The sequence below is a fragment of the Crinia signifera genome, chromosome 7 (assembly GCF_055691185.1).
Source record: "Crinia signifera chromosome 7, ASM5569118v1, whole genome shotgun sequence".
NCBI lineage: Eukaryota > Metazoa > Chordata > Amphibia > Anura > Myobatrachidae > Crinia > Crinia signifera.
In genome coordinates, this window is record NC_139223.1 from 71,564,044 (window position 1) to 71,590,474 (window position 26,431).

Here is a 26,431-nt window from a genome sequence, read left to right on the forward strand (position 1 = left end):
GAAAGTAGACAGGCAAATATAGGTGAATACAATTATTATAAATGTGTGTGTGTGTGGAATGGGAGGGGGGGGGGAAATCTTTTTTTGGTAGGGGGTGCAACATTTCTATTTACGCCACTGATACCACTGTGTAGTCACAGTTTGAATTTATTATCCACTCCAATTATGTGTGTGTGTGTGTGTGTGTGTGTGTGTGTGTGTGTGTGTCTCATATTATACTAGATAGGTATACAAGGAGAATAAAATCTAAAAATGAGCAGAATTTGCTTTCAAACCACAGTTCATCACCTTTGTTAAGATGAAACCAAGGCAAAACTGTAAGATGTGTTTAGTTGTCCACTAAAAGGCAGTCAAAAAGTTAACAATGATTTTCAAATCACCTAGTATACCGTGACATTGCAGTTGCTATGTAATGTGTCCATTGCTTTTGGCTTGATATTTTCACAACAATACTAATATGAGTGTACATCTTACTCCTGTCCACAGGGCTCTTGCTGATGTGATGCGACAACCGGGCCATTGCTCGGGAGACCACATGGAGAGAGATGCAAACCTCGTGGTTCATATGCAGCACTATGACACCATGCAGTCTCGACCATCTGCAAATAACTTACGTGAGTTTTATTACATGGCTATAAAGACGCAGCTGGATGTGTAATCAGATAACCACTTTTGGAAAGTTTGTCATGTGGTTTAATTTCTCTCTAATTGGCAATTATCTAATTGCATGGTCAGAATTGCACTTGGGCTTCTGCGACGCAATGCTATTTTGTCACTTTTACCCTGTTGGCTTTGTGGCCATAGAGTTGACTGAGGTCACCTTCACGTTGAGACTTGTTGTCAGGTTTTTGGGCTCTTTACTCTTGAATGGATTTTTTACACATCTGTATGTTTTCTTCTTGTGCCTTTTAACCTTGCCAGCTTTTTAAAGTCCTGCTGGGTTTGTATTCAATTAGGAATTGTAGCTGGTAGTTACTCTACAAGCTGCTTTTTCTGTTTGTTGAAGGTGAAGCACTATGAATAGCAATGAGTTTAACCCTACTTGGTTTTCTTGCTGTTATTTAGTTGACATTGGTGATTTTAAATTTTATTTACCAATCATTCACCCTTCTTTTATTCTTAAGATTATTTTAAATGTATACATTTTAGTGAATCAGTAATTGCTTGCAAAAAAACAACAACCCATCACCATGAATGATTGTTTTACTTATTTAAGATGACGTCAATATATCATCCCCAACAGTTATTACAGTCATTATTTTCAGTCATTTACCTCTTTCATTCTGTTTGCTTTTCTCGCTTAAAGTATTTACCTAATACCAGAAGCTTACCCACTCTGCCTTATTTCCCAGGGCACTGTTTTGAAGAAGACGGACCATAATTGTTTTTATTTATTTTTTAATTCAGTAAAAACCTGAATGGGTGTAACCCATATGCTCTTAAAGTATTATGTCTTACTGAAAGGGATTATGGGATACATACAATAGGGGGAATTTACTAAGATGAGCGTTCTAGTTCACATGAGATGTTGCTTTGGCAACCAATGGGATACTACCTATTTTCTTCTAGAAGGTGCTAAATGAATAAGAAGTTGATTCTGATTGGTTGCCCATGGCAACTTCCCATGTGAAATACAACTCCCATCTTAGTAATTTCTTCCCAGTATTGTTTCATAGTAAGTGAAGAGTGAAATGATTTGGAGTATGGCTCGTTCTAGATTTCAGAGCTAGGACATGGTTGTATTGTGAACATTGCACTATAAGGGTTTGTATGTTCTCCTTGTGGTTGTTTGTTTCCATTCACAGCCCAAAAACATTACCATTAGGCTAATTGGAATTGATGAAATAGACCCTCATGTCTGTGTAATTAATAGAGAATTCACTTAGGGGGTATTCAATGTTGGGTCATGGCTGTCGAGCTGGCCCGATAGCCATGACCCTGTCCCGTTCTCGGTCTGCTCGACCGAGAATTTGCAGGCGGGTATCAATGTCTCGCCTGCCACATGACGAGAAGGGGGCGTGGCTGCGAGTTGTGACTGGAAAGAGGCGAGCTGCAGCCGGGAGCTTGTGACTTCCTGGCCGTTCATGGGATCTCAGCAGAACGAGCCTGACTGCTTGTGAAGTCGGGCTCGTTCTGCCGAGATCCCATGTTGAATGCTGTCGGGGAAGACAGCATTGAGTAGGGCCGCACAGCCATATCCCCTGTTGGGAAATGGCTGAGGGAGATTGAATATCCCCCTTAAACTCCACAAATGGCAATAAATCATCATGTACTGTACAGTATTTAAAGTTCTGCATCTTCAATGTTTCAAATAAATGGCTTTCTATATATACTGTATATAGTGTTTTCTTCTGTTCTGTGTAGTTCTGTATTACATGTAAAACTAATTTATGACTTAAACATCAGTCTTTCACTTATCCTGGCATTTGATTATTGGATGGATGAATGAATGATTGAAAGAGTTGATGTTGCCTATAGCAATTAATGAGATTCTGTCTATTATTTTCTAAATGCAGTACAGAAAATATAGACAGAATCTCATTGGTTGATATGGGCAACATCACCTCATTTCATTTGTGGAAGCTAAAGTAAATTTACCCCTTAGGGGTTATTTACTTAAAATGGCAGTTCTATTAAAGTTAGGATGTTGTTATGGGCAACCAATCCGAATTAACTTTTTATTTATTAGCACCTTCTTGAAGATAATAGAGATAATCTTATTGGTTGCACATAGCAACATCACATCTTCAATCAAACTCCCATATTTTGGGATTTAAAACAATAATCTTCAATTTGTTTAAAGGTGAAGCGAAATGTGTGTGTGTGTATATATATACAGTATGTGTATATATATATATATATATATATATATATATATATATATATATAGAGGAATGGAAGAGGCGGCACTCAAATGGGATTTTTCAAAAGTGTATTGTGGCAAAAGAAAGGACCAACGTTTCGGGGTCTTAATCACCCCTTTATCAAGGTGCAAGTGGGTGCACCTTGACAAAGGGGTGATTAAGACCCCAAAACGTTGGTCCTTTCTTTTGCCACAATACACTTTTGAAAAATCCCATTTGAGTGCCGCCTCTTCCATTCCTCTACCTACCTGTCCTGGAAGGCATCGGGGTATTCGGACCCAGCTGCGGGAGTGCCAGGCCTTCTCCATTATCTATCTATCTATCTATCTATCTATCTATCTATCTATCTATCTATATATATATATCCTTTTTACTGACTGAAATTAATATACAGATGAAAATGATGTTTTATTATAATTTTTAAATCATTTGTATTAAATATTCCTGTTACAGAATCATTACTGTATTCTATTATTGGTCTGGTGGAGGACACTCTTACGTAGGGCGCACTGGGAAAATTTCTTTGTTCTATCTGTCCTTATCCCCTACTAACAGAGGGGACTTCCCTAGTTGCTGCCCATTCCAACCTATAAATCTATAGCGCATTGAAGGGGTACTTTTCTTGTATACCTGTATATATGTATGTGATGAGAGGGGGTATCTTTAGGGTGCGATTTGCAATTCGCCACGCCCACTCGCACAAAGCGGTTGCACATACGCATAAAAGTTATGTGCATACGCAGTTGCTAAACATCGCTCCCCTGTGTGAGTGTGCAGAGGAGTGAATGAATTAGAATGAGGGCTAAAGTGAAGGATGAATTGTTCTGTATAAAATACTGAATCTACAAGTTTTTTTATGAAACAGAGACTTTTAAAATAAATACTATTTTTATGAGCTTTTTATCTGCTTACTTGACTCATAAACCTGGACTACATACTAAGGCAGGGGTTCCCAATCTTTTTTGATTCACGGCACCCTAGAGAATCCAAATTTTTTCCACGGCACCCCTAGGTCCAAAAAAAATTAATTAGATTGGGTTTATATGCGATTCTTAGCGGCAGTTATGTGGTAAAGGGCAGGATTTGCTTCTGTTTGTACACATTCTATGATTGGCAGCCACCAGCACTGGTTTTGCTCATAAATAATTAACCATTAATAATTTGAGTTGGTCCTGGACCACCAACCCGCGGCACCCCTGCATGTGTCCCGAGGCACCCCTGGGAGCCACGGCACACAGTTTGAGAACCACTGTACTAAGGCATTGTATGTCTAATTAACAGACCCTTACATGCGCACAGAATCTATACCCTGGTGGGACTCCCGACTGGTGGCCCTGGGCAGGATGCAGGAAGTCCCCAAAAATTGGAACGTTCCAACGGAAAGCGGGATAAAAGAATATTGAAAACAGGCGCTCCATAGTGCATGTAAATGTTTTTTAAACAAGTTTATTGGATGCACAAACAAACAGGAAAGGATAGGATTACGTACCAGAATGGGCAGTATAAAAACCGCACACATACAACCTGAAAGTTGTTGGAGCCGGTTACACTCGGAGCTCCTTTGTTATAGTGATGTCGCTAGGCCACGCCCCGACGAGCTTCGTCATTGGCTTCATCAGATGGCTATCAGGGGGCTCCACTATGGTCTGTGACTAACCTGATTATTGATTTTACACACAGTCAAGGATATTGAAAATCACAAGAGGATATTTGCAATATTGGAGTAATACATTAACCAAAAAGTATATATTTTCGCAAAACTCAAAAAGATCATTTATCTGTCAGTTGCTCCAAAACCGCCCAATATTTATAAAGAGTGGCGATTATAATTTTTGTTTCATGTATTTGTATGTCACTGTATATGTGCTGTAAGTTATTTTTATTCTTTATCTAAGATATAATTAAAAGTTACATTTTAAAGAAATTCTGAATAAGTTGTGCCCCCAAAACCAGAGAGTACTTTTCTGTCTGTCCTTGTACGGCTCCACTATGGAGCCTGTTTTCAATATTCTTCTAGATTAGTGGTTCCCAACCTGGGGTACTAGTACCCCTGGGGGTACACTGCAGACCAGTTGGGGGTACTTGAAAATAACATTGGTAATGGCGGAAGAAGGAAAAGTCTTTTGATGGTGGCAGAAGACTCCCATTGCCATGGAGATGAACCACGTTGTGTCACTTTTGGTTCTGTCTGCAGCATCATTAGTGTCTCCTTGTACTTTTGCCTGACCAGCAATCCACTAGGAGCTACCTACGCTGCCCTCAAACATCAGCAATCATCTGCCCTGTGTCAGGTGTCGAGAAAGCAGTGGCATTAATCCTACAGGCATTAGTGGGAACCCTGATTGACAGTACACAGCCAGCGGCCAGACACAGAGGATTCCTGACTGAATACTTCTTAATATAAGGACACGCATTAGTACACACATACTGCCCACTTCCACTACACTCGTAAGTACTGTGGATATTTCAAATTGAGATGAGGGGGTACTCATAAATTAAAAGTCTAATCAAGGGGTACGGGAGATAAAAAAGGTTGGGAACCACTGTTCTAGATTACACACTGAAAGGTGGAAAACAGAGCTGCCGGATCAAATAAAGGAGATCTGAGCACGGAATGGGATCATTCGTCAGACTGCATTTAGGTCTACAGTCATTAGGTCGACCCCACTAGGTCGACTGGCAGGAAGGTCGACCTGACTTAAGGTCGACATGGGCCAACGTCGACATGACTTGAGGTCGAATTTGCATAAAGGTCGACATGATGAAGGTCGACTGGTCATAAGGTCGACATGGGTTTTTCACTGATTTTTGATCCGAATGTCGACACAGTCGACATGGACACAGTTGGCAATGAGAAACGGACCCTCGCATCGCTCGCTTCGCTCGCGATGCTTCGGGCACGGTGCCTCGCTGCGCTCGGCACACTATTTTATTCTCCCACCACGCCCTAGTGGATGGTAGGGCATGAAATACCGCCTGTCGGCACATGTCGGCTCAAAAAACAGTGAAAAACCCATGTCGACCTTATGACCAGTCGACCTTCCTCATGTCGACCTTTATGCAAATTCGACCTTACGTCATGTCGACCTTGGCCCATATCGACCTTAAGTCAGGTCGACCTTCCTGCCAGTCGACCTAGTGGGGTCGACCTAATGACTGTAGACCTAAGTTCATTCTAATAGATGACCGCATCCCCTGAGCACTGGAACTTTGACACAGGTTATTGAACTGTGATTGCACAATTGGGGACGTTAGCTCCTATTTTATTGATATTTACATTTATTGCGCACCGTATACTTTATATATATATATATATATATATATATATATATATATATATATATATATATATATATATAGTCTGTTGGATGCGCGGCACTGGGGTCATAGATCAAATAAGACAAAGCGTAGCCCGATAAAAGGTTGACGTTTCAGCCACTTTATTGTGGCTTTTTTCAAAACAGCTTACATATAAAAACCGTGTACACTCACCTCTATATGTAGAGTTCTATCAATGCTCTGTGCAACGACAGCCGCCATGTTTAAACGCCCATTCTTGGCGCGTCTGTGTGACGTCACTGTCAGGGAGGCGTGTTGTCTAGGTAACGCGTCCTCTGTGGACAATCATGTTAATAAAGTTAATTTAAAAGTGTCAGAAAAAAAAGGTTCAAAAATTACATTTAAAACTTGCTGGAAAGTGGTAAAAAAATGCTGAAAAAATCATATGCCCGCTGTCGTTCCAAGATCAGTGATGCGTGTAAAACATATTAACTACAATCTGGTGATAAACAGTGAAACAAAACATTCCAGCGGGTGAACTCATAATCTAATACTGTGCATTAAAGAAACAATACTCGTGATACTTGTACATTAATGTTAATTGATTTTTCTGTGTGACATATCAATGCTACTCTATCCAGCCTATTGAACTCGGCTACTGAATAGATGTGAACAACATGATAATGGACCGGTCTCTGTGTCTCTTGTCAGGATATCCCCGTTATTTTTTATTTTTTATTTTTATTTCTTATTTAATTTCAGGGGACCGGCCATGGCAAACAAACAGTTACTGCACAGTTCTAAATGCTAATTATTATTCAACCGCAGTGCATTGGATGGATTTTACAGGAAACTATGTAGTCCTAATTGTTCATTTAGACCCTTAGGTGTCAGGGTATCTAATCTAAAGATCCACCGTGTCTCCAACTGCATTAATTTTCTACCCCGATCCCCTCCTCTAGTTAGCGGTGGGATGTGGTCTATGATGATGTGTCTCAAAGTCGCCAGTGGGTGGTTGGCACGGGCGAAATGGCGAGCCACCGGTTGGTCACTTGTGCCCTTCTTGATGGCGGCCCTTATGGCCGACCGGTGGTTCGCCATCCTCTCTTTGAACTGGGTCTCCGTTTTCCCTATATATACCAGTGAGCACGGGCACATTATGGCATATATGACATATCTCGATGTACATGAAAGATGGTGTCTAATGGGAATTCTCACCCCCGAGTGTGGGTGAGGGAAGGACGTCCCCGTCTGCATGAAACCACATGTCGTGCAGTTGGGGCATTTGTAGCAACCCTTTTTACTTTTACCCAAAAATGTAGTTGGAGTATTCTTGCCTAATTCCGAGATGTCTCTCTTTACTAGGAAGTCATTTAAATTCCTTCCTCTTCTGTAGGCTGGTAAAAGAGTTGTGTTCTCTAAGTTAAGGGCTGGGTCCGACTGTACTATGGGCCAAGCTTTTTTAACCTTTTTAATCCTACCAGAAGATTCGTTGGTGTAAAGGTTTACCCATATTAATTTGTTCTTCTTGCTAGAGGGGCCTTTGGGGCGGAGCAATTCTTCCCTTGATTTAAGTGCTGCCTTTTGGCGCTGTTTCTGTAAATTGGCTGGGTCGTACCCTCTGTCTAAGAACTTATTGGTCACTGACTATTCTCAATACTCTAAGAAACTGACTGTAAGGTAACGACATTTTACAGTGTGCTGGGTGGGCACTAGAAGCCATGACCAGGTTATTACGGTCAGTCGATTTTCTGAATAGCCCTGTTTGGATGGTATCTTGGTTCTTGGTAATCTTCACGTCCAGGAAGTTAATAGAGTTATGTTCTATTTGGTAGGTGAATTTGATAGGACTTGTTGTGCCATTATGTGTGTCCACTAGGTTTCTAAAGAGGTCCTCTGGCCCGGTCCAGAAGATCAAGATATCGTCAATGAACCTGTGGTACCGTAGAATATGGCATTCAATCGAGGGATCGCTAAAAAATAGGTCCTTCTCGACTTCAAACATATAGGCGTTTGCCAACGAAGGGGCCACATTGGACCCCATGGCCACGCCCTCTACTTGTAAGTAATATTCACCGTCACAAAAAAAATAGTTCTTACTCAAGACTAACTCCAGTAGTTCCATAAAAAAGTCCAAATCCGGTCCTGTGTACTTAATGTGGTTTGTGAGTAGCCTGCGGATAGCCTGCAACCCCGCCTGATGCGGGATGCAGGTATACAGGCTACTCACGTCCACGGTAATAAGCAGGCATTCCGGTGGCAGCTGTCCCAGTTCTTGTAAGGAGACCAGCAGGGAGGACGTATCTTTGAGAAATGTGGGGGCAGATTGAATGATAGGCTGTAGAAATCCATCCAGGTAGACCGAAATCGGCTGGAATATTGATCCCCTTGCCGAAATAATCGGTCTACCTGGTGGTCTGGTAGGGTGCTTGTGCACTTTCGGTATAGTATAGAGTAGTGGCTTTATGGGGAAATCCACCGTCAGATGTGATTTACACAATTCTGTGATGTGTCCCTCTTGGACTCCTCTCTTGAGTGTCTCGTCCAGTGCTTTTTTAAAGGCAGGCGTGGGGTCTCTTTGTAATTTAAGGTACGTCTTGGGATCTGCCAACTGGCGATGCAGTTCTTCTCGGTAGTCCGTCAGATTCTGTACCACTATTGAACCTCCTTTGTCAGACTGACGTATAACGATATCATCGTAGGAGGCTAGTTTCTTCAGTGCTTCATGTTCGCTTCTGGACATGTTATTGTACATCCCTTTAGTTTCCCCTCTAGGGGTCTGGATCTCTGTTTCTATAATACGTGAGAATGTTTTCAGAGAAGCATTTGTACTGGGCGGATCGAAGGTGGAGCGCGGCTTGAATTTGGCCATGTGTGTTGGGACCATAGCAGGATTAGTTTTTTGAGCTTCTTCCTTGAAGTGCTCTCTAAGTCTGAGCTTCCTGTTTAATTGATATAGTTCGACTTTATTCTGGAGTGGGTCAGCGGTGAGGGAAGGTATGAAGGCTAGGCCCTTTTGAAGGACTTTGGTTTCTGTAAGTTGACGTGACGACAGGTTAAATATTATATCCTCGACTGTCTCGGAGGTCTTCTTGATTGCCGAAAGTGCGAACATGAAGCACTGAAGAAACTAGCCTCCTACGATGATATCGTTATACGTCAGTCTGACAAAGGAGGTTCAATAGTGGTACAGAATCTGACGGACTACCGAGAAGAACTGCATCGCCAGTTGGCAGATCCCAAGACGTACCTTAAATTACAAAGAGACCCCACGCCTGCCTTTAAAAAAGCACTGGACGAGACACTCAAGAGAGGAGTCCAAGAGGGACACATCACAGAATTGTGTAAATCACATCTGACGGTGGATTTCCCCATAAAGCCACTACTCTATACTATACCGAAAGTGCACAAGCACCCTACCAGACCACCAGGTAGACCGATTATTTCGGCAAGGGGATCAATATTCCAGCCGATTTCGGTCTACCTGGATGGGTTTCTACAGCCTATCATTCAATCTGCCCCCACATTTCTCAAAGATACGACCTCCCTGCTGGTCTCCTTACAAGAACTGGGACAGCTGCCACCGGAATGCCTGCTTATTACCGTGGACGTGAGTAGCCTGTATACCTGCATCCCGCATCAGGCGGGGTTGCAGGCTATCCGCAGGCTACTCACAAACCACATTAAGTACACAGGACCGGATTTGGACTTTTTTATGGAACTACTGGAGTTAGTCTTGAGTAAACTCTATTTTTTTTGTGACGGTGAATATTACTTACAAGTAGAGGGCGTGGCCATGGGGTCCAATGTGGCCCCTTCGTTGGCAAACGCCTATATGTTTGAAGTCGAGAAGGACCTATTTTTTAGCGATCCCTCGATTGAATGCCATATTCTACGGTACCACAGGTTCATTGACGATATCTTGATCTTCTGGACCGGGCCAGAGGACCTCTTTAGAAACCTAGTGGACACACATAATGGCACAACAAGTCCTATCAAATTCACCTACCAAATAGAACATAACTCTATTAACTTCCTGGACGTTAAGATTACCAAGAACCAAGATACCATCCAAACAGGGCTATTCAGAAAATCGACTGACCGTAATAACCTGGTCATGGCTTCTAGTGCCCACCCAGCACACTGTAAAATGTCGTTACCTTACAGTCAGTTTCTTAGAGTATTGAGAATAGTCAGTGACCCTATAGAGGCCGCTGAAGAACTCAAGCTAATGACCAATAAGTTCTTAGACAGAGGGTACGACCCAGCCAATTTACAGAAACAGCGCCAAAAGGCAGCACTTAAATCAAGGGAAGAATTGCTCCGCCCCAAAGGCCCCTCTAGCAAGAAGAACAAATTAATATGGGTAAACCTTTACACCAACGAATCTTCTGGTAGGATTAAAAAGGTTAAAAAAGCTTGGCCCATAGTACAGTCGGACCCAGCCCTTAACTTAGAGAACACAACTCTTTTACCAGCCTACAGAAGAGGAAGGAATTTAAATGACTTCCTAGTAAAGAGAGACATCTCGGAATTAGGCAAGAATACTCCAACTACATTTTTGGGTAAAAGTAAAAAGGGTTGCTACAAATGCCCCAACTGCACGACATGTGGTTTCATGCAGACGGGGACGTCCTTCCCTCACCCACACTCGGGGGTGAGAATTCCCATTAGACACCATCTTTCATGTACATCAAGATATGTCATATATGCCATAATGTGCCCGTGCTCACTGGTATATATAGGGAAAACGGAGACCCAGTTCAAAGAGAGGATGGCGAACCACCGGTCGGCCATAAGGGCCGCCATCAAGAAGGGCACAAGTGACCAACCGGTGGCTCGCCATTTCGCCCGTGCCAACCACCCACTGGCGACTTTGAGACACATCATCATAGACCACATCCCACCGCTAACTAGAGGAGGGGATCGGGGTAGAAAATTAATGCAGTTGGAGACACGGTGGATCTTTAGATTAGATACCCTGACACCTAAGGGTCTAAATGAACAATTAGGACTACATAGTTTCCTGTAAAATCCATCCAATGCACTGCGGTTGAATAATAATTAGCATTTAGAACTGTGCAGTAACTGTTTGTTTGCCATGGCCGGTCCCCTGAAATTAAATAAGAAATAAAAATAAAAAATAAAAAATAACGGGGATATCCTGACAAGAGACACAGAGACCGGTCCATTATCATGTTGTTCACATCCATTCAGTAGCAGAGTTCAATAGGCTGGATAGAGTAGCATTGATATGTCACACAGAAAAATCAATTAACATTAATGTACAAGTATCACGAGTATTGTTTCTTTAATGCACAGTATTAGATAATGAGTTCACCCGCTGGAATGTTTTGTTTCACTGTTTATCACCAGATTGTAGTTAATATGTTTTACACGCATCACTGATCTTGGAACGACAGCGGGCATATGATTTTTTCAGCATTTTTTTACCACTTTCCAGCAAGTTTTAAATGTAATTTTTGAACCTTTTTTTTCTGACACTTTTAAATTAACTTTATTAACATGATTGTCCACAGAGGACGCGTTACCTAGACAACACGCCTCCCTGACAGTGACGTCACACCGACGCGCCAAGAATGGGCGTTTAAACATGGCGGCTGTCGTTGCACAGAGCATTGATAGAACTCTACATATAGAGGTGAGTGTACACGGTTTTTATATGTAAGCTGTTTTGAAAAAAGCCACAATAAAGTGGCTGAAACGTCAACCTTTTATCGGGCTACGCTTTGTCTTATTTGATCTATGACCCCAGTGCCGCGCATCCAACAGACTATATGCCGCGGTGTCATTTGGACACCTTACAGCGAGGACACGGGGCACGTTACAGCCAGTAAGGAGTTGAGTGCCGGTATCCATCTGTTTCATTATATATATATATATATATATATATATATATATATATATTTATATAGACACACACAAATACAGGGGACCCAGCACTCTCAGCACAACAAACTAACTCACCTTAACATTCAAATTCTATATATATATATATATATATTTTTATATATATATATATATATATATATATATATATATATGTGTATATATATTGTATATATTGTATATAATATTGGGTCCTGATCTGTACAGAAATGATTAAAATGCTACTTTTGTGTCTAACAATAGCGTAATAGTACACCGGCAGGAGAGAATTGTTTTAAAAGGCATTGTGCAGATCATTTATTACACAGACAGAGGTCATACATTATGTCCGGCTTTACTGAAAATGACTTGAGACAGGAAATGCATCTAACAGCCTCATTTCATTAAGCCTTTTCCTGACTGATATATATATATGGCTTACAGCAAGTGATAAACATAGCAAGGCGCTGCTTGGATTTATTATAAATCGCATGCTTCTCTGCTACAGGCACTGACTTCTTACCTGTTATCTGCAGTGAAACAATCTGCTAAAACTGAATTTGGGTAAATGTCAGTTTGAACAGATCAGTGTCCCTTGTAAGAGGTGTTATTAACAATTCACTACAGAACACCGAGAAAGAGATAACTACAATATATTCATGACTTATATCTGTAACTCCCAGCCTCCCAAGTCTGTGATTATTGTCAATTGTTCTACTCAGAAGATTCACTCCATTGCTGTACAGGCTGTGAACACTGGAGGCTCTTGTGAAACAAACTCATGACATGTCTCAACTAGAAAATGTAGAGTATAATAAAATGCACTATGATGGGAAGTCTAGGCAAAGTGTGAAAGTGAAGTCTCCCTTGTACTCATATGGCAAACTTCCATTTATATCATAGGTTATGCAAAAAGCAATATTATTATATTCATAAATTAAAGACTGGTAATGGACTATTTAGGACAAAATAATTCTGTTAAAATGTTCTTTACACACAGTATGGAAAAGGCCTCTTACTCTCAGATTATTTAACTTGTCAGTTTTGGAAGTAATAACTTTAGTACTTAATATTGAGACATATGGATTAAGCCAGGAAAAGTGATAATGTGGTGATAATACGATGATAAAGTGGACGGTGATAACGCACCAGCCAATCAACTCCACAACTGTCACACATCTGATTGGCTGGTGCGTTATCACTTCCACTTTACAGTATCACTGTTTTATCACCTCTTTATCACCTTACCAGGCTCCATTAGTTTATTTTACAACTGGAATCCATGTATTAATATCAAGGTTGCCTACTTTTAAAGTGTCCTCTCCAAGAGAAGCTCGGAGAGGATACGGGCAGCACTTTGGGGGCGGGACCGTAATGTATTTATAATCAAGGGGCGGGATTAAATGGTACAATTTGCATTAGCCCCACCCCCTCATGGAAAATACACAAATTACTGGAAATTAACGCGGCCACGGGTGAGATGCGGGGGGCTGCCGGTATTTGGGAGGGTAAGCCCTGATTAATATATGGGGCATATGTAATAGAGCCGATCCCGGACATTTTTATCAAACCGACCTGGTTAAAAAATTTCCCAGATTGTCCGGTATATCACCCCTTCAACAAATTTGCACCCTATTATATATACACTATTCATACTATTTGTACACAAGTGTTATATGCACAAGTTATTAATAATAGTCACATTGCCATATAAAAAAAAAACAAAAATAAACCCTCAAATAGATATATTTTTAATTCATTAAACGTGACCAAATAGGAATTTCAATTGAATAGATAGCTGGTACATCAGATAGTATAGAAAAAAATCGCAACATAGTAGTACACAAAATCTTTATGCATGAGCTTAGCCCCATTAGGTAATACCACATTTACCGGCTCTGTCCCTATTGAGAAAGCATCCCTTGAGAGGGATTCTGTGTTTCCTCCCTGCAGTGTCCATAGTTACAAAATTCACGGCTATAAGCAGTTTAAAAAACTGAAGTTAAGTTATAGACTAAATACCTCTTTGCTGTATATATACCAATAGGCGCCGATTCTGTGGGTGCTCAAGGGCTTGAGCACCCATGGAAATTCATGAGCACCCACTGGCTGCCCCCTTCCCCCCCACCGAGTCCCGCTGATAGCCTTAGTACTACTACTGCAGCTGCTGAATTTGATCAATGAATCATCATTCTATAGAACAAAAATATCTTTAGCAACAACTATATGTGCAATATTTCTCATCCTGAGCCTCAGGATGAGAAATGATGCACAGATAACTGTTGCTAAAAATATTTTTGTTCTATGGAATCTGGCTTTATGACTAATAACAGGAATTATTTTGTGGCCATGCCCCCCCCCCCCCCCATTACGCCATTCCCCTATAGTTTTAGCTTGAACACCCACCAGCAAAAACATAAATTGTCACCTATGTATATACCCAGAGGCGTAACTCTGGGAGGCAATGGAGTCATGTGCCGCCGGGCTCCTGCTCCCAAGGGGGCACCTCTTATGCCCTGCAAGTTTGAATTAGTTAATTGAAAGCTGTTGATATCACTTCTGTGGCTGACTCCCCCTCCAAACATCATTTTTGCAAGTGTCACATCTTGTATTAGAACGGTCACCTGTCTTACTGGTGACAGACACCTTACTGATTGAGGTATTTGGGGGGCACCAATATTTATCGTGCCTCCGGGCAACTGGGACAAACTTATGCCACTGTATATACCTGCTGTATATATACCCCTGCAACTTGCAGCAGTAAGAAATAATACATTTTCTCTGGCCAAGATCCTGACGGTCAGAAACCAGGTGGATCGGACGATAAGCTGTGGGAGTAGCGGGGTTATGGTGTGTACACACGGTGAGTTTCCCTTGCTATTCGACTTACTGTAAGATTCAAGTACTATGCAATCTTTGCTATCTCTGTAATTTTTACATACAATTCATACAATCTACATTCGATTTGCACTATATAGTCATTGCTGCCCTGTCTATCTGGGTTTCGATTTGTGCTGTCACGGGAGCGCGCATCGGGATCGAAAGGTAAAAAACCTGTGCGATCTGCATACGATCCCAATGTGATTTGGACTATATAGTCAAAATCTCATGCTGATTGTACCCATGTGTATACACTTTTAGTCTGTGAAATAGAGAATTCCTGCACCAGGATACTTTTTTTTATTGTAATAACAAGGGGGTTTATTCTAGTTCATTCTTTCTGACAAAATCCTTCTTAGATGGACAAAACCATGTGCACTACAGGGGGGCAGATGTAACATGTGCAGATAGAATTAGATTTGGGTGAGTTATTTTGTTTCTGTGCAGGGAAAATACTGACTGCTTTATTTTACACTGCAATATAGATCTCACTTTGAAGAAAAACCCCACCCAAATCTAATTCTCTCTGCACAAGTTGCATCTGCCCCACCTGCAGTGCACATGGTTTTGTCCATCTAAGAAGGATTTTGTCAGAAAGAATGAACTAGAATAACCCCCTAGGACAGATAAATATTTTGTGTGTGTGTATATATATATATATATATATATATATATATATATATATATATATTCATGGTGTTCCCCATTTCAGAGAAACGACATCTGCACACCAATGGGAAAGATTTAAGAATATATTTCAAAAGTCCAGTTTCAGACAGTTCTTAAAACACATGGCAACATATTTGCAAAAAAATGAGTAAAGCAGTGGGTCACTTATCCTTAGCGGGACAACAGCATGCTACCCGTGGACCTCCACGCTGGTCTCATAACCAACCGGCTCGACAGCCTGTTTCGGTGTGTTACCACCTTCTTCAAGAGCAAGGTGCTCTTGAAACAGGCTGTCGAGCCGGTTGGTTATAACACACCGAAACAGGCTGTCGAGCCGGTTGGTTATGAGACCAGCGTGGAGGTCCACGGGTAGCATGCTGTTGTCCCGCTAAGGATAAGTGACCCACTGCTTTACTCATTTTTTTGCAAATATGTTGCCATGTGTTTTAAGAACTGTCTGAAACTGGACTTTTGAAATATATTCTTAAATCTTTCCCATTGGTGTGCAGATGTCGTTTCTCTGAAATGGGGAACACCATGAATATTTACTTATTATGAGATCTGGCACCCAGCCAATTAATTTGAAAGTGGAGTGCGGTTTTTCTCTGTGCATCTGTCTATATATATATATATATATATATATATATATATATATATATACACAGGCAGAAGGTGCGGCACTTGGGTACAAAAGATGCTGGAGACGTAGAGAGTCTGGCAACGTTTCAGTTTATAACTGTTTTCAAGCAATGAGACATGACTGAAACATACATTTAAATACCTGTATCGACGCCGCCTCATGCCGTGTGGGAACGCCAGCCTCCGTGCAGTGACACCCCAGTGGACGCTGTCGCGCTGCCGATGACGGATTCAGTATTGAATCCCGGCGGTCGGGATCCCGGCGTTCAGAATCCCGACGCCGGAATCCCGACAGCCGAAATGCCGACAAGGGGGGGACGTGGATCGCCCCCCCTTGCGGGCTCGCTGCACTCGCCACGCAGCGGGCCCGCTGCGCTCGCCACGCAGCGGGCCCGGTGCCTCGCTACGCTCGGCACACTAATTTATTCTCCCTCCAGGGGTGTCGTGGACACCCCAGGAGGGAGAATGTGTCGGCATTTCGGCGGTCGGGATTCCGGCGTCGGGATTCTGAACGCCGGTATCCCAACCTCCGGGATTTTAACTGCATCCCCCGATGACGTCATGTCGTCAGCGTGCTCACCTCCTCAGGAGGCGCGTCAGAGTTGCTAAGCAACGGCTGATGTACAAGTGGACATACTAAAAGATAAAGAAAAATACAACATAAACACTGTGCATTAAAGTGTCATATAAAAATACACCAATAAAAACATAGACAAATCACATACTGTACATAGCAGCTGTCCCAATAGGGACTATACTATATGAAACTGTTCACAAAGCTGACCGGCATCCCTGTGGTTAATGAAAACAACTATAAGATATATAATCATTAAGCCCTTTTGGCTGAATAACATCTAACCTGGCTATCCACCGGTTTTCACATTGGATTAATTTGAGCCCTCGATTACCTCCTCTGATGGAGGGAAAACACATTTACTAAATATAATGTTAGTAGCAGTAGCCTATTACTATAAGGAACATCACTGTTCAGAAATTGCAACTTAAATAACCAACAAAAGGAATATGATGAATTCACCTAAATAAATTGAAACACTTGTGTCAAAGTGCACTAAAGGCCCATACACACGGGGCGATTTTGAGCTGAAAGCCGCTCAAAACACCAAGTTAGAGCAGATTTCAGTTCAAAGCCGCCCAGTGTGTACAGCCCGGCGGTGAGCATTGATGCGTGCTTTAGTATGACCATCGGGAAAGCCGCTCATCTACTGATACGCTGCTTTAGGAAGGCTTTGCATAGTGCTGCACTATAGAAAGCCGTACGCCCCCCCCCCCCCCCCCCCCGCACGCGCTGACCGTGCCAGGCAGGGAGAAAGCTGCTCAGTGTGTATATATTGAGCTGCTTTCCCCCCAGCGATAACAGTGGTCATCGCTGTCCAAATACGCTGAGCATAATCGCCCAGTGTGTATGGACCTTTAGAAGTGAAATAACATAATCTTTCTTATTTATTCAAATAAACTCTCAGTGAATGGTATAATAAACTAATAACACCTTACCAGCGCCTGGTGTGTGTATAATAATAATGCACCTTCATTTTGTGTGTAAAAGAGCATTGTGGTTTGTTTGTGTAATCAACACCTTAAACCATACCTCCCAACTTTGGCTGAGCTGGAGGCGGGACGTAGTTGCTGTGGGGGCGTGGCCTATTTTTGGGGTGTGGCCTATACTTGCAGCTCTCCCGTGAGGCCACACCCCCATTTTGCCGCTATGGGGGCATGACCCAGAGGCTCTTTGAGCCTCTAGCCATGCCCCCAGCCCCCTGGCTGCGGGAATAGACGCTGTGCAGCCCAACAGCCCCCCCTCACCACGGGACACTGTCGGCCGCGGGAGAGACAGCGGGACAGGCCCTGATAATCGGGACTGTCCTGCTGAAATCGGGACTGTTGGGAGGTATGCCTTAAACCATAGAGAACATTATTTAGCATATTTAAACAATCAATAGTTTATAGATACATATATATTATAACATATTAAGGGACAGAGTACAGTACTGCTATATACAGTATATGCAAAATCTGACATCCAAAAACATAAAATATACAGTCTCATTACAAGTGGGACTTGGCAACACCATCATATTCTAATCTGCAAATTGAATTGATCATCCCTAAGGGAAATAATCTACCAACAATAAATAACACACAGAGATTGGTTTTAAATATTTATCATTATAATATCTTTTTTCTTACTTTATTGTATGTGATTTTATTATATATTTCGCTTGATCAGCCCTAATATAGGGCACTTTCTGAAGAATAAAAGAAAGGATAACACATCCCTAAATCTACTACATTATGGCCCTTATTCAGATCCGATCGCAGTACAAATTTGTTTGGAAAATGGGCAAAACCATGTGCACTGCAGGTGGGGCAGATGTAACATGTGCCGAGAGAGTTAAATTTGGGTGGAGTGTGTTGAAACTGAAATCTAAATTGCAGTGTAAAAATAATGCAGCCAGTATTTACCCTGCACAGAAACAAAACAACTCACCCAAATCTAACTCTCTCTGCACATGTTACATCTGTCCCACCAGCAGTGTACATGGTTTTGCCCATATTCCAAACAAATTTGTACTGCGAACAGATCTGAATAAAGGCCAATATGTGATATGAAACTCAAGGATTCATTTTAATAATCTATAAATAAAGAATATATATTTTAATATATTTTAATAAAAGATTTAAGAAATATACTTTTTCTGTGGAGGGAGAAGTGCATCCCCTTCGATTATGGTTAGCCTAAGGGAAGAGGAGATTTAGGTTCAGCTGTAGGATGGGTGGGTAAGGGTCAGTATAAGGTGTAGGGTTAAAATACTTAACGCAATCCATCGGGATCCCCATGTCAGTATTCCGACTAGGATTTTTTACATAGAAATACTGTGTAAAATAAAAAAAATTCTCTACAATTGTATCACACTAAGTAAATCTTTGCAGTAGCATCCTCAGCAAATAAAAAAAGTAGTAAAATCAGCAGGAAAAGCATTATGATTGAATACATTATCACATGAATTTGTCATTTAATAAAGAATGATGCCGAAGAAGGGACAGTTAACATGTATCAATTCTGTAATGCTAAATTGAGTATTTAGGTTTTTGCAATGATAAAAACAACTGCACATGTTCATTAGTTTCTTAATGTCATAATGTTTACAAAACACCAAGCAAAATGTTCTACACCATATTACAAACAAAAAGACTGTTGTCTGCATAAACTGCCACAGACACAGTATAATAACTCATGTGACGGTGGCCCTTTTTCCTGTATTATTGCATGTATAAACATTATTTTTAGTTGTAATATATAAATGTTAGGCAACAAAAAATATAAAATAATGTTTATTTGTTTTCCAGTATCTTATTGTTAAAATACATTACATAATTGCCAACACATGTATTTGTCCAAAGAGGGATGTATTTTATTTTACACAATTAAGAATTTATTGGGGGGGGGGGGGGGGGGGGGGGGGGGGGATTTACTAAGATGTGTATTCTACGTCACATGTGATGTTGCTATTTAAAAAATAAATAAGTAGATTCTGATTGGTTGCCCTTAGCAACATCACATGTGAAGTAGAATACACATCTTGGTAAATTTCCCCATTGTCTCAAACAGATTTATTACAAAGACCTTATTTAAACTCTTACATCTACTCTCCACTGCACAGCTAATGTGAGTAGCTGGTTTTTAGGTAAATATATTTCACCCAAATGCTAGCTGGAAAATATAAACATTGTCAAAACTACAAGCGGTCTTGTTGGACAGCACTCTTTAACAAATAACTGTAACAGTAAATATTAAGTATCACTTGGATGTATATATGGGGGATAGCAGTAGAAACTGTTGATATAACACTAAGATTAATTAAAATTAAATTAAAATAATGCTAATGTTTTGTGCATATAGTAATGCAACATATTACAGGGTACTTAGAAAGTGTGTGCCTTATGTATTCAGGGAAGTGGTCCTGGAGAGGTGCTGGAACTCATTTCCCTCTGCCACCTAATTTCTCCCCACTCCTCCCCGATTAGCAGAGCCGAATTTCCCATTAGGCACGTGAGGCACCGGCCTAGGGGCGGCACATGTTTGGGGGCGGCACTTGGATGCCTGTGATAGTACTGTCAGCCCAAAATGTACCAATAACTGCAAAATATCCACTGTACTGTACTATATTCCATCTTAAATAGAGTGTAAATGGATAGGACATGCAGATACTGCCCCCTATAAACTGTCCTACTTAGTAAACATTATTGTTGTGCCTAGGGGCGCCCTCATCCCTAAATCCGCCCCTGCGATTAGGCAGAGCCAGGGCCAGTGGTAGGGTTTTTGGCACCCCCTCTGCGAACTATAATGCTTTTCTGCTAAAATTACTGTGCAGGTCTGTGGGGGATGTGGAACTAGTTCTACCTCACCAATACAGTTGGTGGAACTCAGTTCCACCCCGTTCCCCACACACACACTTTAACCCCCCTATTTGTTGTAAAGTACTGTGTTCCTTACACCTGGGGCAAATAGATGATTTAAAAGTTAGTCAGGTGTTTTGGAAAATCAAAACTCCAGTGTATTCCATGGAAGGAATTAACAAGATTGATTAAAGGAGTTTAGTGGATATAACTAGACCTAGGAAGATTAAGTGCTTGAGAGATACGTCCAATTAAAGTTATTATTTTCTGTTTGAGTCATCTCCCAGGACTGAACATAATGGACTACATGATGTACTACTGTATGTTTCACAAGTACAGCAAAGTATTGTATTATATTGAAGGAAGATATTATTTTTAGCTTTATATATCTTATTATACAAGAGTTTTATGTATTTTGGCATTAAAAATAAAACAAATACAATATCTAGAGCAAAACATCACCCTCTTGCACTTGTGCCATGTATCTGTTGACCTTATGTTGTTGATTTAGACATTCTCTGTATACCACATAGCATTTCCTTCCTTAGGAGCATTTCATCTTCCCTTTAATATGTAAGTAACCCTTGGGTAAAGCAGAGCAGACTTTAAAAATGACTTGCCTACCTTGCATAAACATCAATTCGCAGCCTTGGGTGCGGGGGCTAAATCATTCAATGGTCACTGACCAACAAATGATTTGGAAGGTACATGCAAAACTAAGACACTCACGTGAACGTGCGCGGGAGAGTATAAACCAGGATAAGGGCCTATATGTGTGACACAATTTAGCCATATTATTAGTTTTATGGCTAAACAGCAATGTTGATTAGGCTGAATGGTCTTTGCTTCTTTTTCACTAATGATTTGCTACTGTTTGGTTAATTTTGTCGTACTTTCTAATAATTTTGTGCAATTTTATCCATTTTATTGCATATCTTACAAAAATGAACATGCATGTTTAGATAGAACTCACACTTCAGGAATGGCCTATAGCGGTACTCAGTAGTGCGCCACCAGACAGTGGGATCTTTTGCACGGTTTTAGCAAAGCTTAGTAAGGACACATCTGTATACCAACACTCCTCCATTAATGTTAACAGTCATGGCATAATTAACACCAAATAGCATCCAACTACTACCAGCTGAATACTTATGAGGCAGGGAAACAAAAATAAGGTAGATGCCTGGGAGTGCGACTAGAACAGGGTCAGACTAGGACTAAAAGTGAGTCTTGGTATTTAAAGCACACAGACTCACCACAGCGGCAGTAGAATGGTCAATCTAAAAATATCACACCCCTGATTATAATGATAGTTGTGGAGAGAAGTACAGTGGGTGATGAATTACCATGAAAACAGGTGGGTACTCTCATGAATTATCGGATAGCTTTAGCCTAAACTAGTAAGTCTGGCCACTGTGGTCTCCTGCTATGGTCTGTGATGTAAATCCTAGTGCTGCTCTCCAAAAGCCACACTTGCCAACTTCCTCCCTCAAAAAGGGATTAGCCAGGTCGGCACAGCAGGGGGGAATGGTTCAGGGTTAGGGGGCGGTCTTGGGAAATGGAGATGCAATTGTATAATCACTGCTACCGCTGCCCACTATACAATGCCACCATCAATTGCATTGCAAAGGCGTAGCTATAATAATGCAATTAAGCTCAAATCACATCATCACCCCAACCCCTAATCCTCCATCAGCATGTAGCTGCAGGGGTGAGTAGAGGTTAGTAGGGAGTGCAGTATGGACAATCAAGATGCAGGAGACTTGCTCAGTTTTCTGGGCGGCCGGGAGTGCCACCCTTTCTTCAGAAACCTTCTGACCATTCATGGAGTGTAGGAAGGATAGTCCAAGCTATACATTGCTGACCAGTCGACTTGAATGTGCCCTTGATTTTATGAAATGTATTTCCTTTTAATACAGTTTTTCTGTTTAAAGACACTTGCAAACATTGTGATTCAATATTTATTGAGCAGTAATATATTAAGATGTAAACAGCATTTGTATATGTTTAGTGATGTGGAGATTAAGTCTATAATGAGATATTTCTAGGTGTATTGATGCATACTGGAAAGATTATTATGTGGAAATGATATGTCAGTTTATTTACTTGGAAATTAAAGCAAGCAAAGTTTCTGTTGTTGTGGTAGAGTGTGAATTACTTATTTCTCAAAGTGTTTAATAAAACCATTTTGCTGCTCAGTGTGTATAATATCATTGACTTGGTTAAATAGATTTGGTCTAGCGTATATATTATATATAATCGTTTGCATTGACAGATACCAAATGAAATAGTTGATTTTAAAAATAGCAATTTGATCAATTATTTATTTCCGATCGGGTTATTACATTTAGAAAATAAGGGGCAGACAGTTGACCAATATCAACATCATCAATTATTTAGATCCATCTACTTTATTGCATTTTGGAAATATGTGGGGAATAGTTGAATGCATGATCAAATCAACGTAAGTTTTCATTTTGGAAGCTATGCATTGTGCTTATTCATTGGAAAAATAGATTTATCACAGACGTCAATACAATATAATATCACATTATCACATATAATGGTCATTTCCCGTCAATAGATATAATACTTGTTTAGCAGTAACCTTTAAACAATGCATCTCTCTCTCTCTCTAGCACAACATGTATTCCTATAATTTTCTACAAGAAATTTTAGTTATTAGATTTTCTAAGTATTCATGCAATGCAATAAAAAGATCTTAATATATTAAAGATACATTTACACTGTAATAATCTTTTTCAATCCTATTCTGTGTTTGGTGAGCATTACAGCGCACTTACACGAAGAGGAGGTGTACAGTGATTAATCAGTAAATGATACATTTATTGTGAGCCTTCTCTTGCATCCTCTCTCTGTCCTTATATCCTCTGTCCTCAGCAATGCTCTCTTCAACACAATTAAGGAAGAGCAGATGTTGACAAATGAGTGGTCATCTATAATGTACAGTCTTGGGTTGAGTTCACTGACAACAGTCTGAAACACTGGTCACAGTAGAGTCTTCACTTTACCTATTGTCTCCCAACACAATCTTTATTTATTCTCAGTACATCTTGTTTATAGCAACGCACTCCTCAGTGCATTGATACACTTGGGTTTGAAGGTGGAAGTGCAGTTACCAGCATTTTATATATAAAGAAATGGAGTGTCTAATTGGTTCTTTCGGTTGAATAGACCTTCAAAGGGAATCAGGGTTATAACAAAGCATTGTTCTTATTATCCCTATGGACACAGGATCCAAGGTAAATATAAGACCATTTTTCGCTTTTGGGAAGATTCATTTCAGCATAGAGGTCATGAAACTGCACATACTAACTGACCATTCCCATTGAATCCAGCATTTTACTGCAGAAGGATCTGTTCCTGGAGGGAAGTCTGGATTAAACTTAAGGGAAGGTGAAGGGAAATGAATGTGGATATAAATGCAGTAACTCTCAGTATATCTGTCGAGAAAGGTGGTGAGATAGAGATGAGAGAATCTGGGAAAAGTAAATATATTTTTATAATGTTAATCATGCCTATCCATGAAAAATGACTGCAAAACCATTGCACTGGTGAATTGTTTAATGGCGGCAGTTGTTAACGCTATACAGAGTGGATTAGCAGACAAATAACTGGGGGCCTTATTTTGGTTCATTCTTTCTGACAAAATCCTTCTTAGATGGGCAAAACCATGTGCACTGCAGGGGGGCAGATGTAACATGTGCAGAGAGAATTAGATTTGGGTGAGTAATTTTGTTTCTGTGCAGGGAAAATACTGGCTGCTTTATTTTTACACTGCAATATAGATCTCACTTTGAAGTAAAACCCCACCCAAATCTAATTCTCTCTGCACATGTTACATCTGTCCCACCTGCAGTGCACATGGTTTGCCCATCTAAGAAGGATTTTGTCAGAAAGAATGAACCAAAATAAGGCCCTGGGTCTGAGCACAAAGCCTGTGGTGGTACTAGTTCTAGATGCTCACGAGTGGAACGTTGAATGGGCAGACTTGTTCAGTCCCACAGATGGCCGATAGTGGACTAAATGCCATATACTCTGAAAAAAGGACAGATTCTCTTTGTCTCTCAATGTACAGTATGCTGCACGTCACATAGTACAGGCTACAGAAGCAGAAAGCCTGTTGATACCCCAATTTTATCTGCTGAGAACATGGACAAGCACCTGCAGCTTTCCCAGGAACCCAAAGACGGAACAGTAAATTAATGGCAATGGGTCAGGTGGTCTGATGAATCACGTTTCAGTGACACCCTGCAGATGATATGGAGACAACAGGAAAAAAGCACAGCTCCTTCTGGGTCTACCATAAAATCCTCAGCTACTGGAAAAGGCAGTTAGTTGCATTTAGCATAATGTGCTCACAAATTTATGCCTAGAGGTATTTAAGAGATATTTAGGGCAAAAGGGTGGTTAACAAAGTACTAACCTAGTGGTGATAATAATTTAGCCACTCAGTGTACATTCTTTGGTGCCCGATTGAACACACCAATATCTGGATTGGCCCATAAAGCCCTTGCCAAAGCTTCCTTGCAAGGTATGAAAGTAAGAGAGGTACAGTAGCATTTCTTAATACACTGATCCAGCTTCACTGAGGCACCTCAGAATCATTGTTTCATTACTGAGGGCAGAGAAATCACAAGGGGGGGGGGGGGGTCAGGCTGCACCTGGGTGTTACCCTTTCAGGTAGTGGCACCAAAATGCAGACTCTTCCACAATGATTGGCAACTGTGACATTATCAGGGCTGCACATCTGGCACCGCATGAAACGCCAGGGGGGCTGATAAACTCGTGGGCTGAATCCGATTGGGGCACAAAGAGAGCCGCTGGACTCATGCATCCAGGAGAGATGGGGGCATAACACTTGGCCATGCTCCTCACTCCTGCACACCAGGATCAGCATGTCCCCGGCATGTGTGCATGTCCCCGGCATGTGCTCCACAGGATCAGCATGTCCCTGGCATTTGGGCATGTCTCCGGTGTGCGGGTGTGCATGCCCGGTGTCTGCACACATGCGACTTCAGTGTGCACATGCACAAGTTCAGCGTATGCCTACCAGGGCTGATTCCCTGGCCAAGTCCGTGCCTGCTCTGGGGGCACCTCACGCAACCCCAGGAGGAAGTAATCACAGGCTTTCTGTGAGAATATGCCCCTTTTTGTGATATCAGCGGGCCTTCCACAAGGCCACTCCTCCTGCTTGGAAACCTACACCCCCTTTTTTAACATGCAGAGTGTATCTTGGCTGGACCAGGTATCACTGACCCCAGTGCCACTACTGACTGGGGAATACACTTAATATTGTAATATATTGGAATTGCTTATTTAAAGTGGAATATAGGAGGGAAATGTAATAGGATGGGAGATTCAGAAAGTAAGAGATTTGGTAAGAAATCTGCTCTTTTTTTAAAGCGGCAAAACCAGTTTGATTTTGCAGTGTAAATGATTGCCGCTTTAAAAAAAAATGGAGATTTCTTACCAAATCTCTCACTTTCTGAATCTCTCATCCTATTAAATTTCACCCCAAGAAAGTAAAAGAAAAAAAAATAACATTTAATAAGATTTTATTGAAATATATTATTATAATAGTATATATACATAGTAGGACCATGAGTCTGAAGCTGCACGCACAGTACCAAAGATAGGGGAGTGCTGAAGCTCACAAAAATGGTATAATACAAAAATGCATTAAAGAGCCAGCAGCATCAAAGTGAAAAAGCGTTTTTATTTAGGCATATAAAGTGCAAATCGGTTCATTAAAAAGGGAGCGTCTACTTAGC

The 26,431-nt window shown here is 41.1% G+C and overlaps 1 protein-coding gene across 3 annotated transcripts in view; it reads left to right on the forward strand.

The window, feature by feature from the left end:
• Window positions 1-26,431, forward strand: part of SHISA9 (shisa family member 9) — a 384,122-nt gene that overhangs the window by 78,598 nt on the left and 279,093 nt on the right. For all 3 annotated transcript variants that reach the window (XM_083153318.1, XM_083153319.1, XM_083153320.1), the window contains exon 2: window positions 487-614. In XM_083153318.1, the coding sequence (XP_083009444.1) occupies window positions 487-614 (128 nt within the window). The remainder of the gene's footprint in view (window positions 1-486; window positions 615-26,431) is intronic.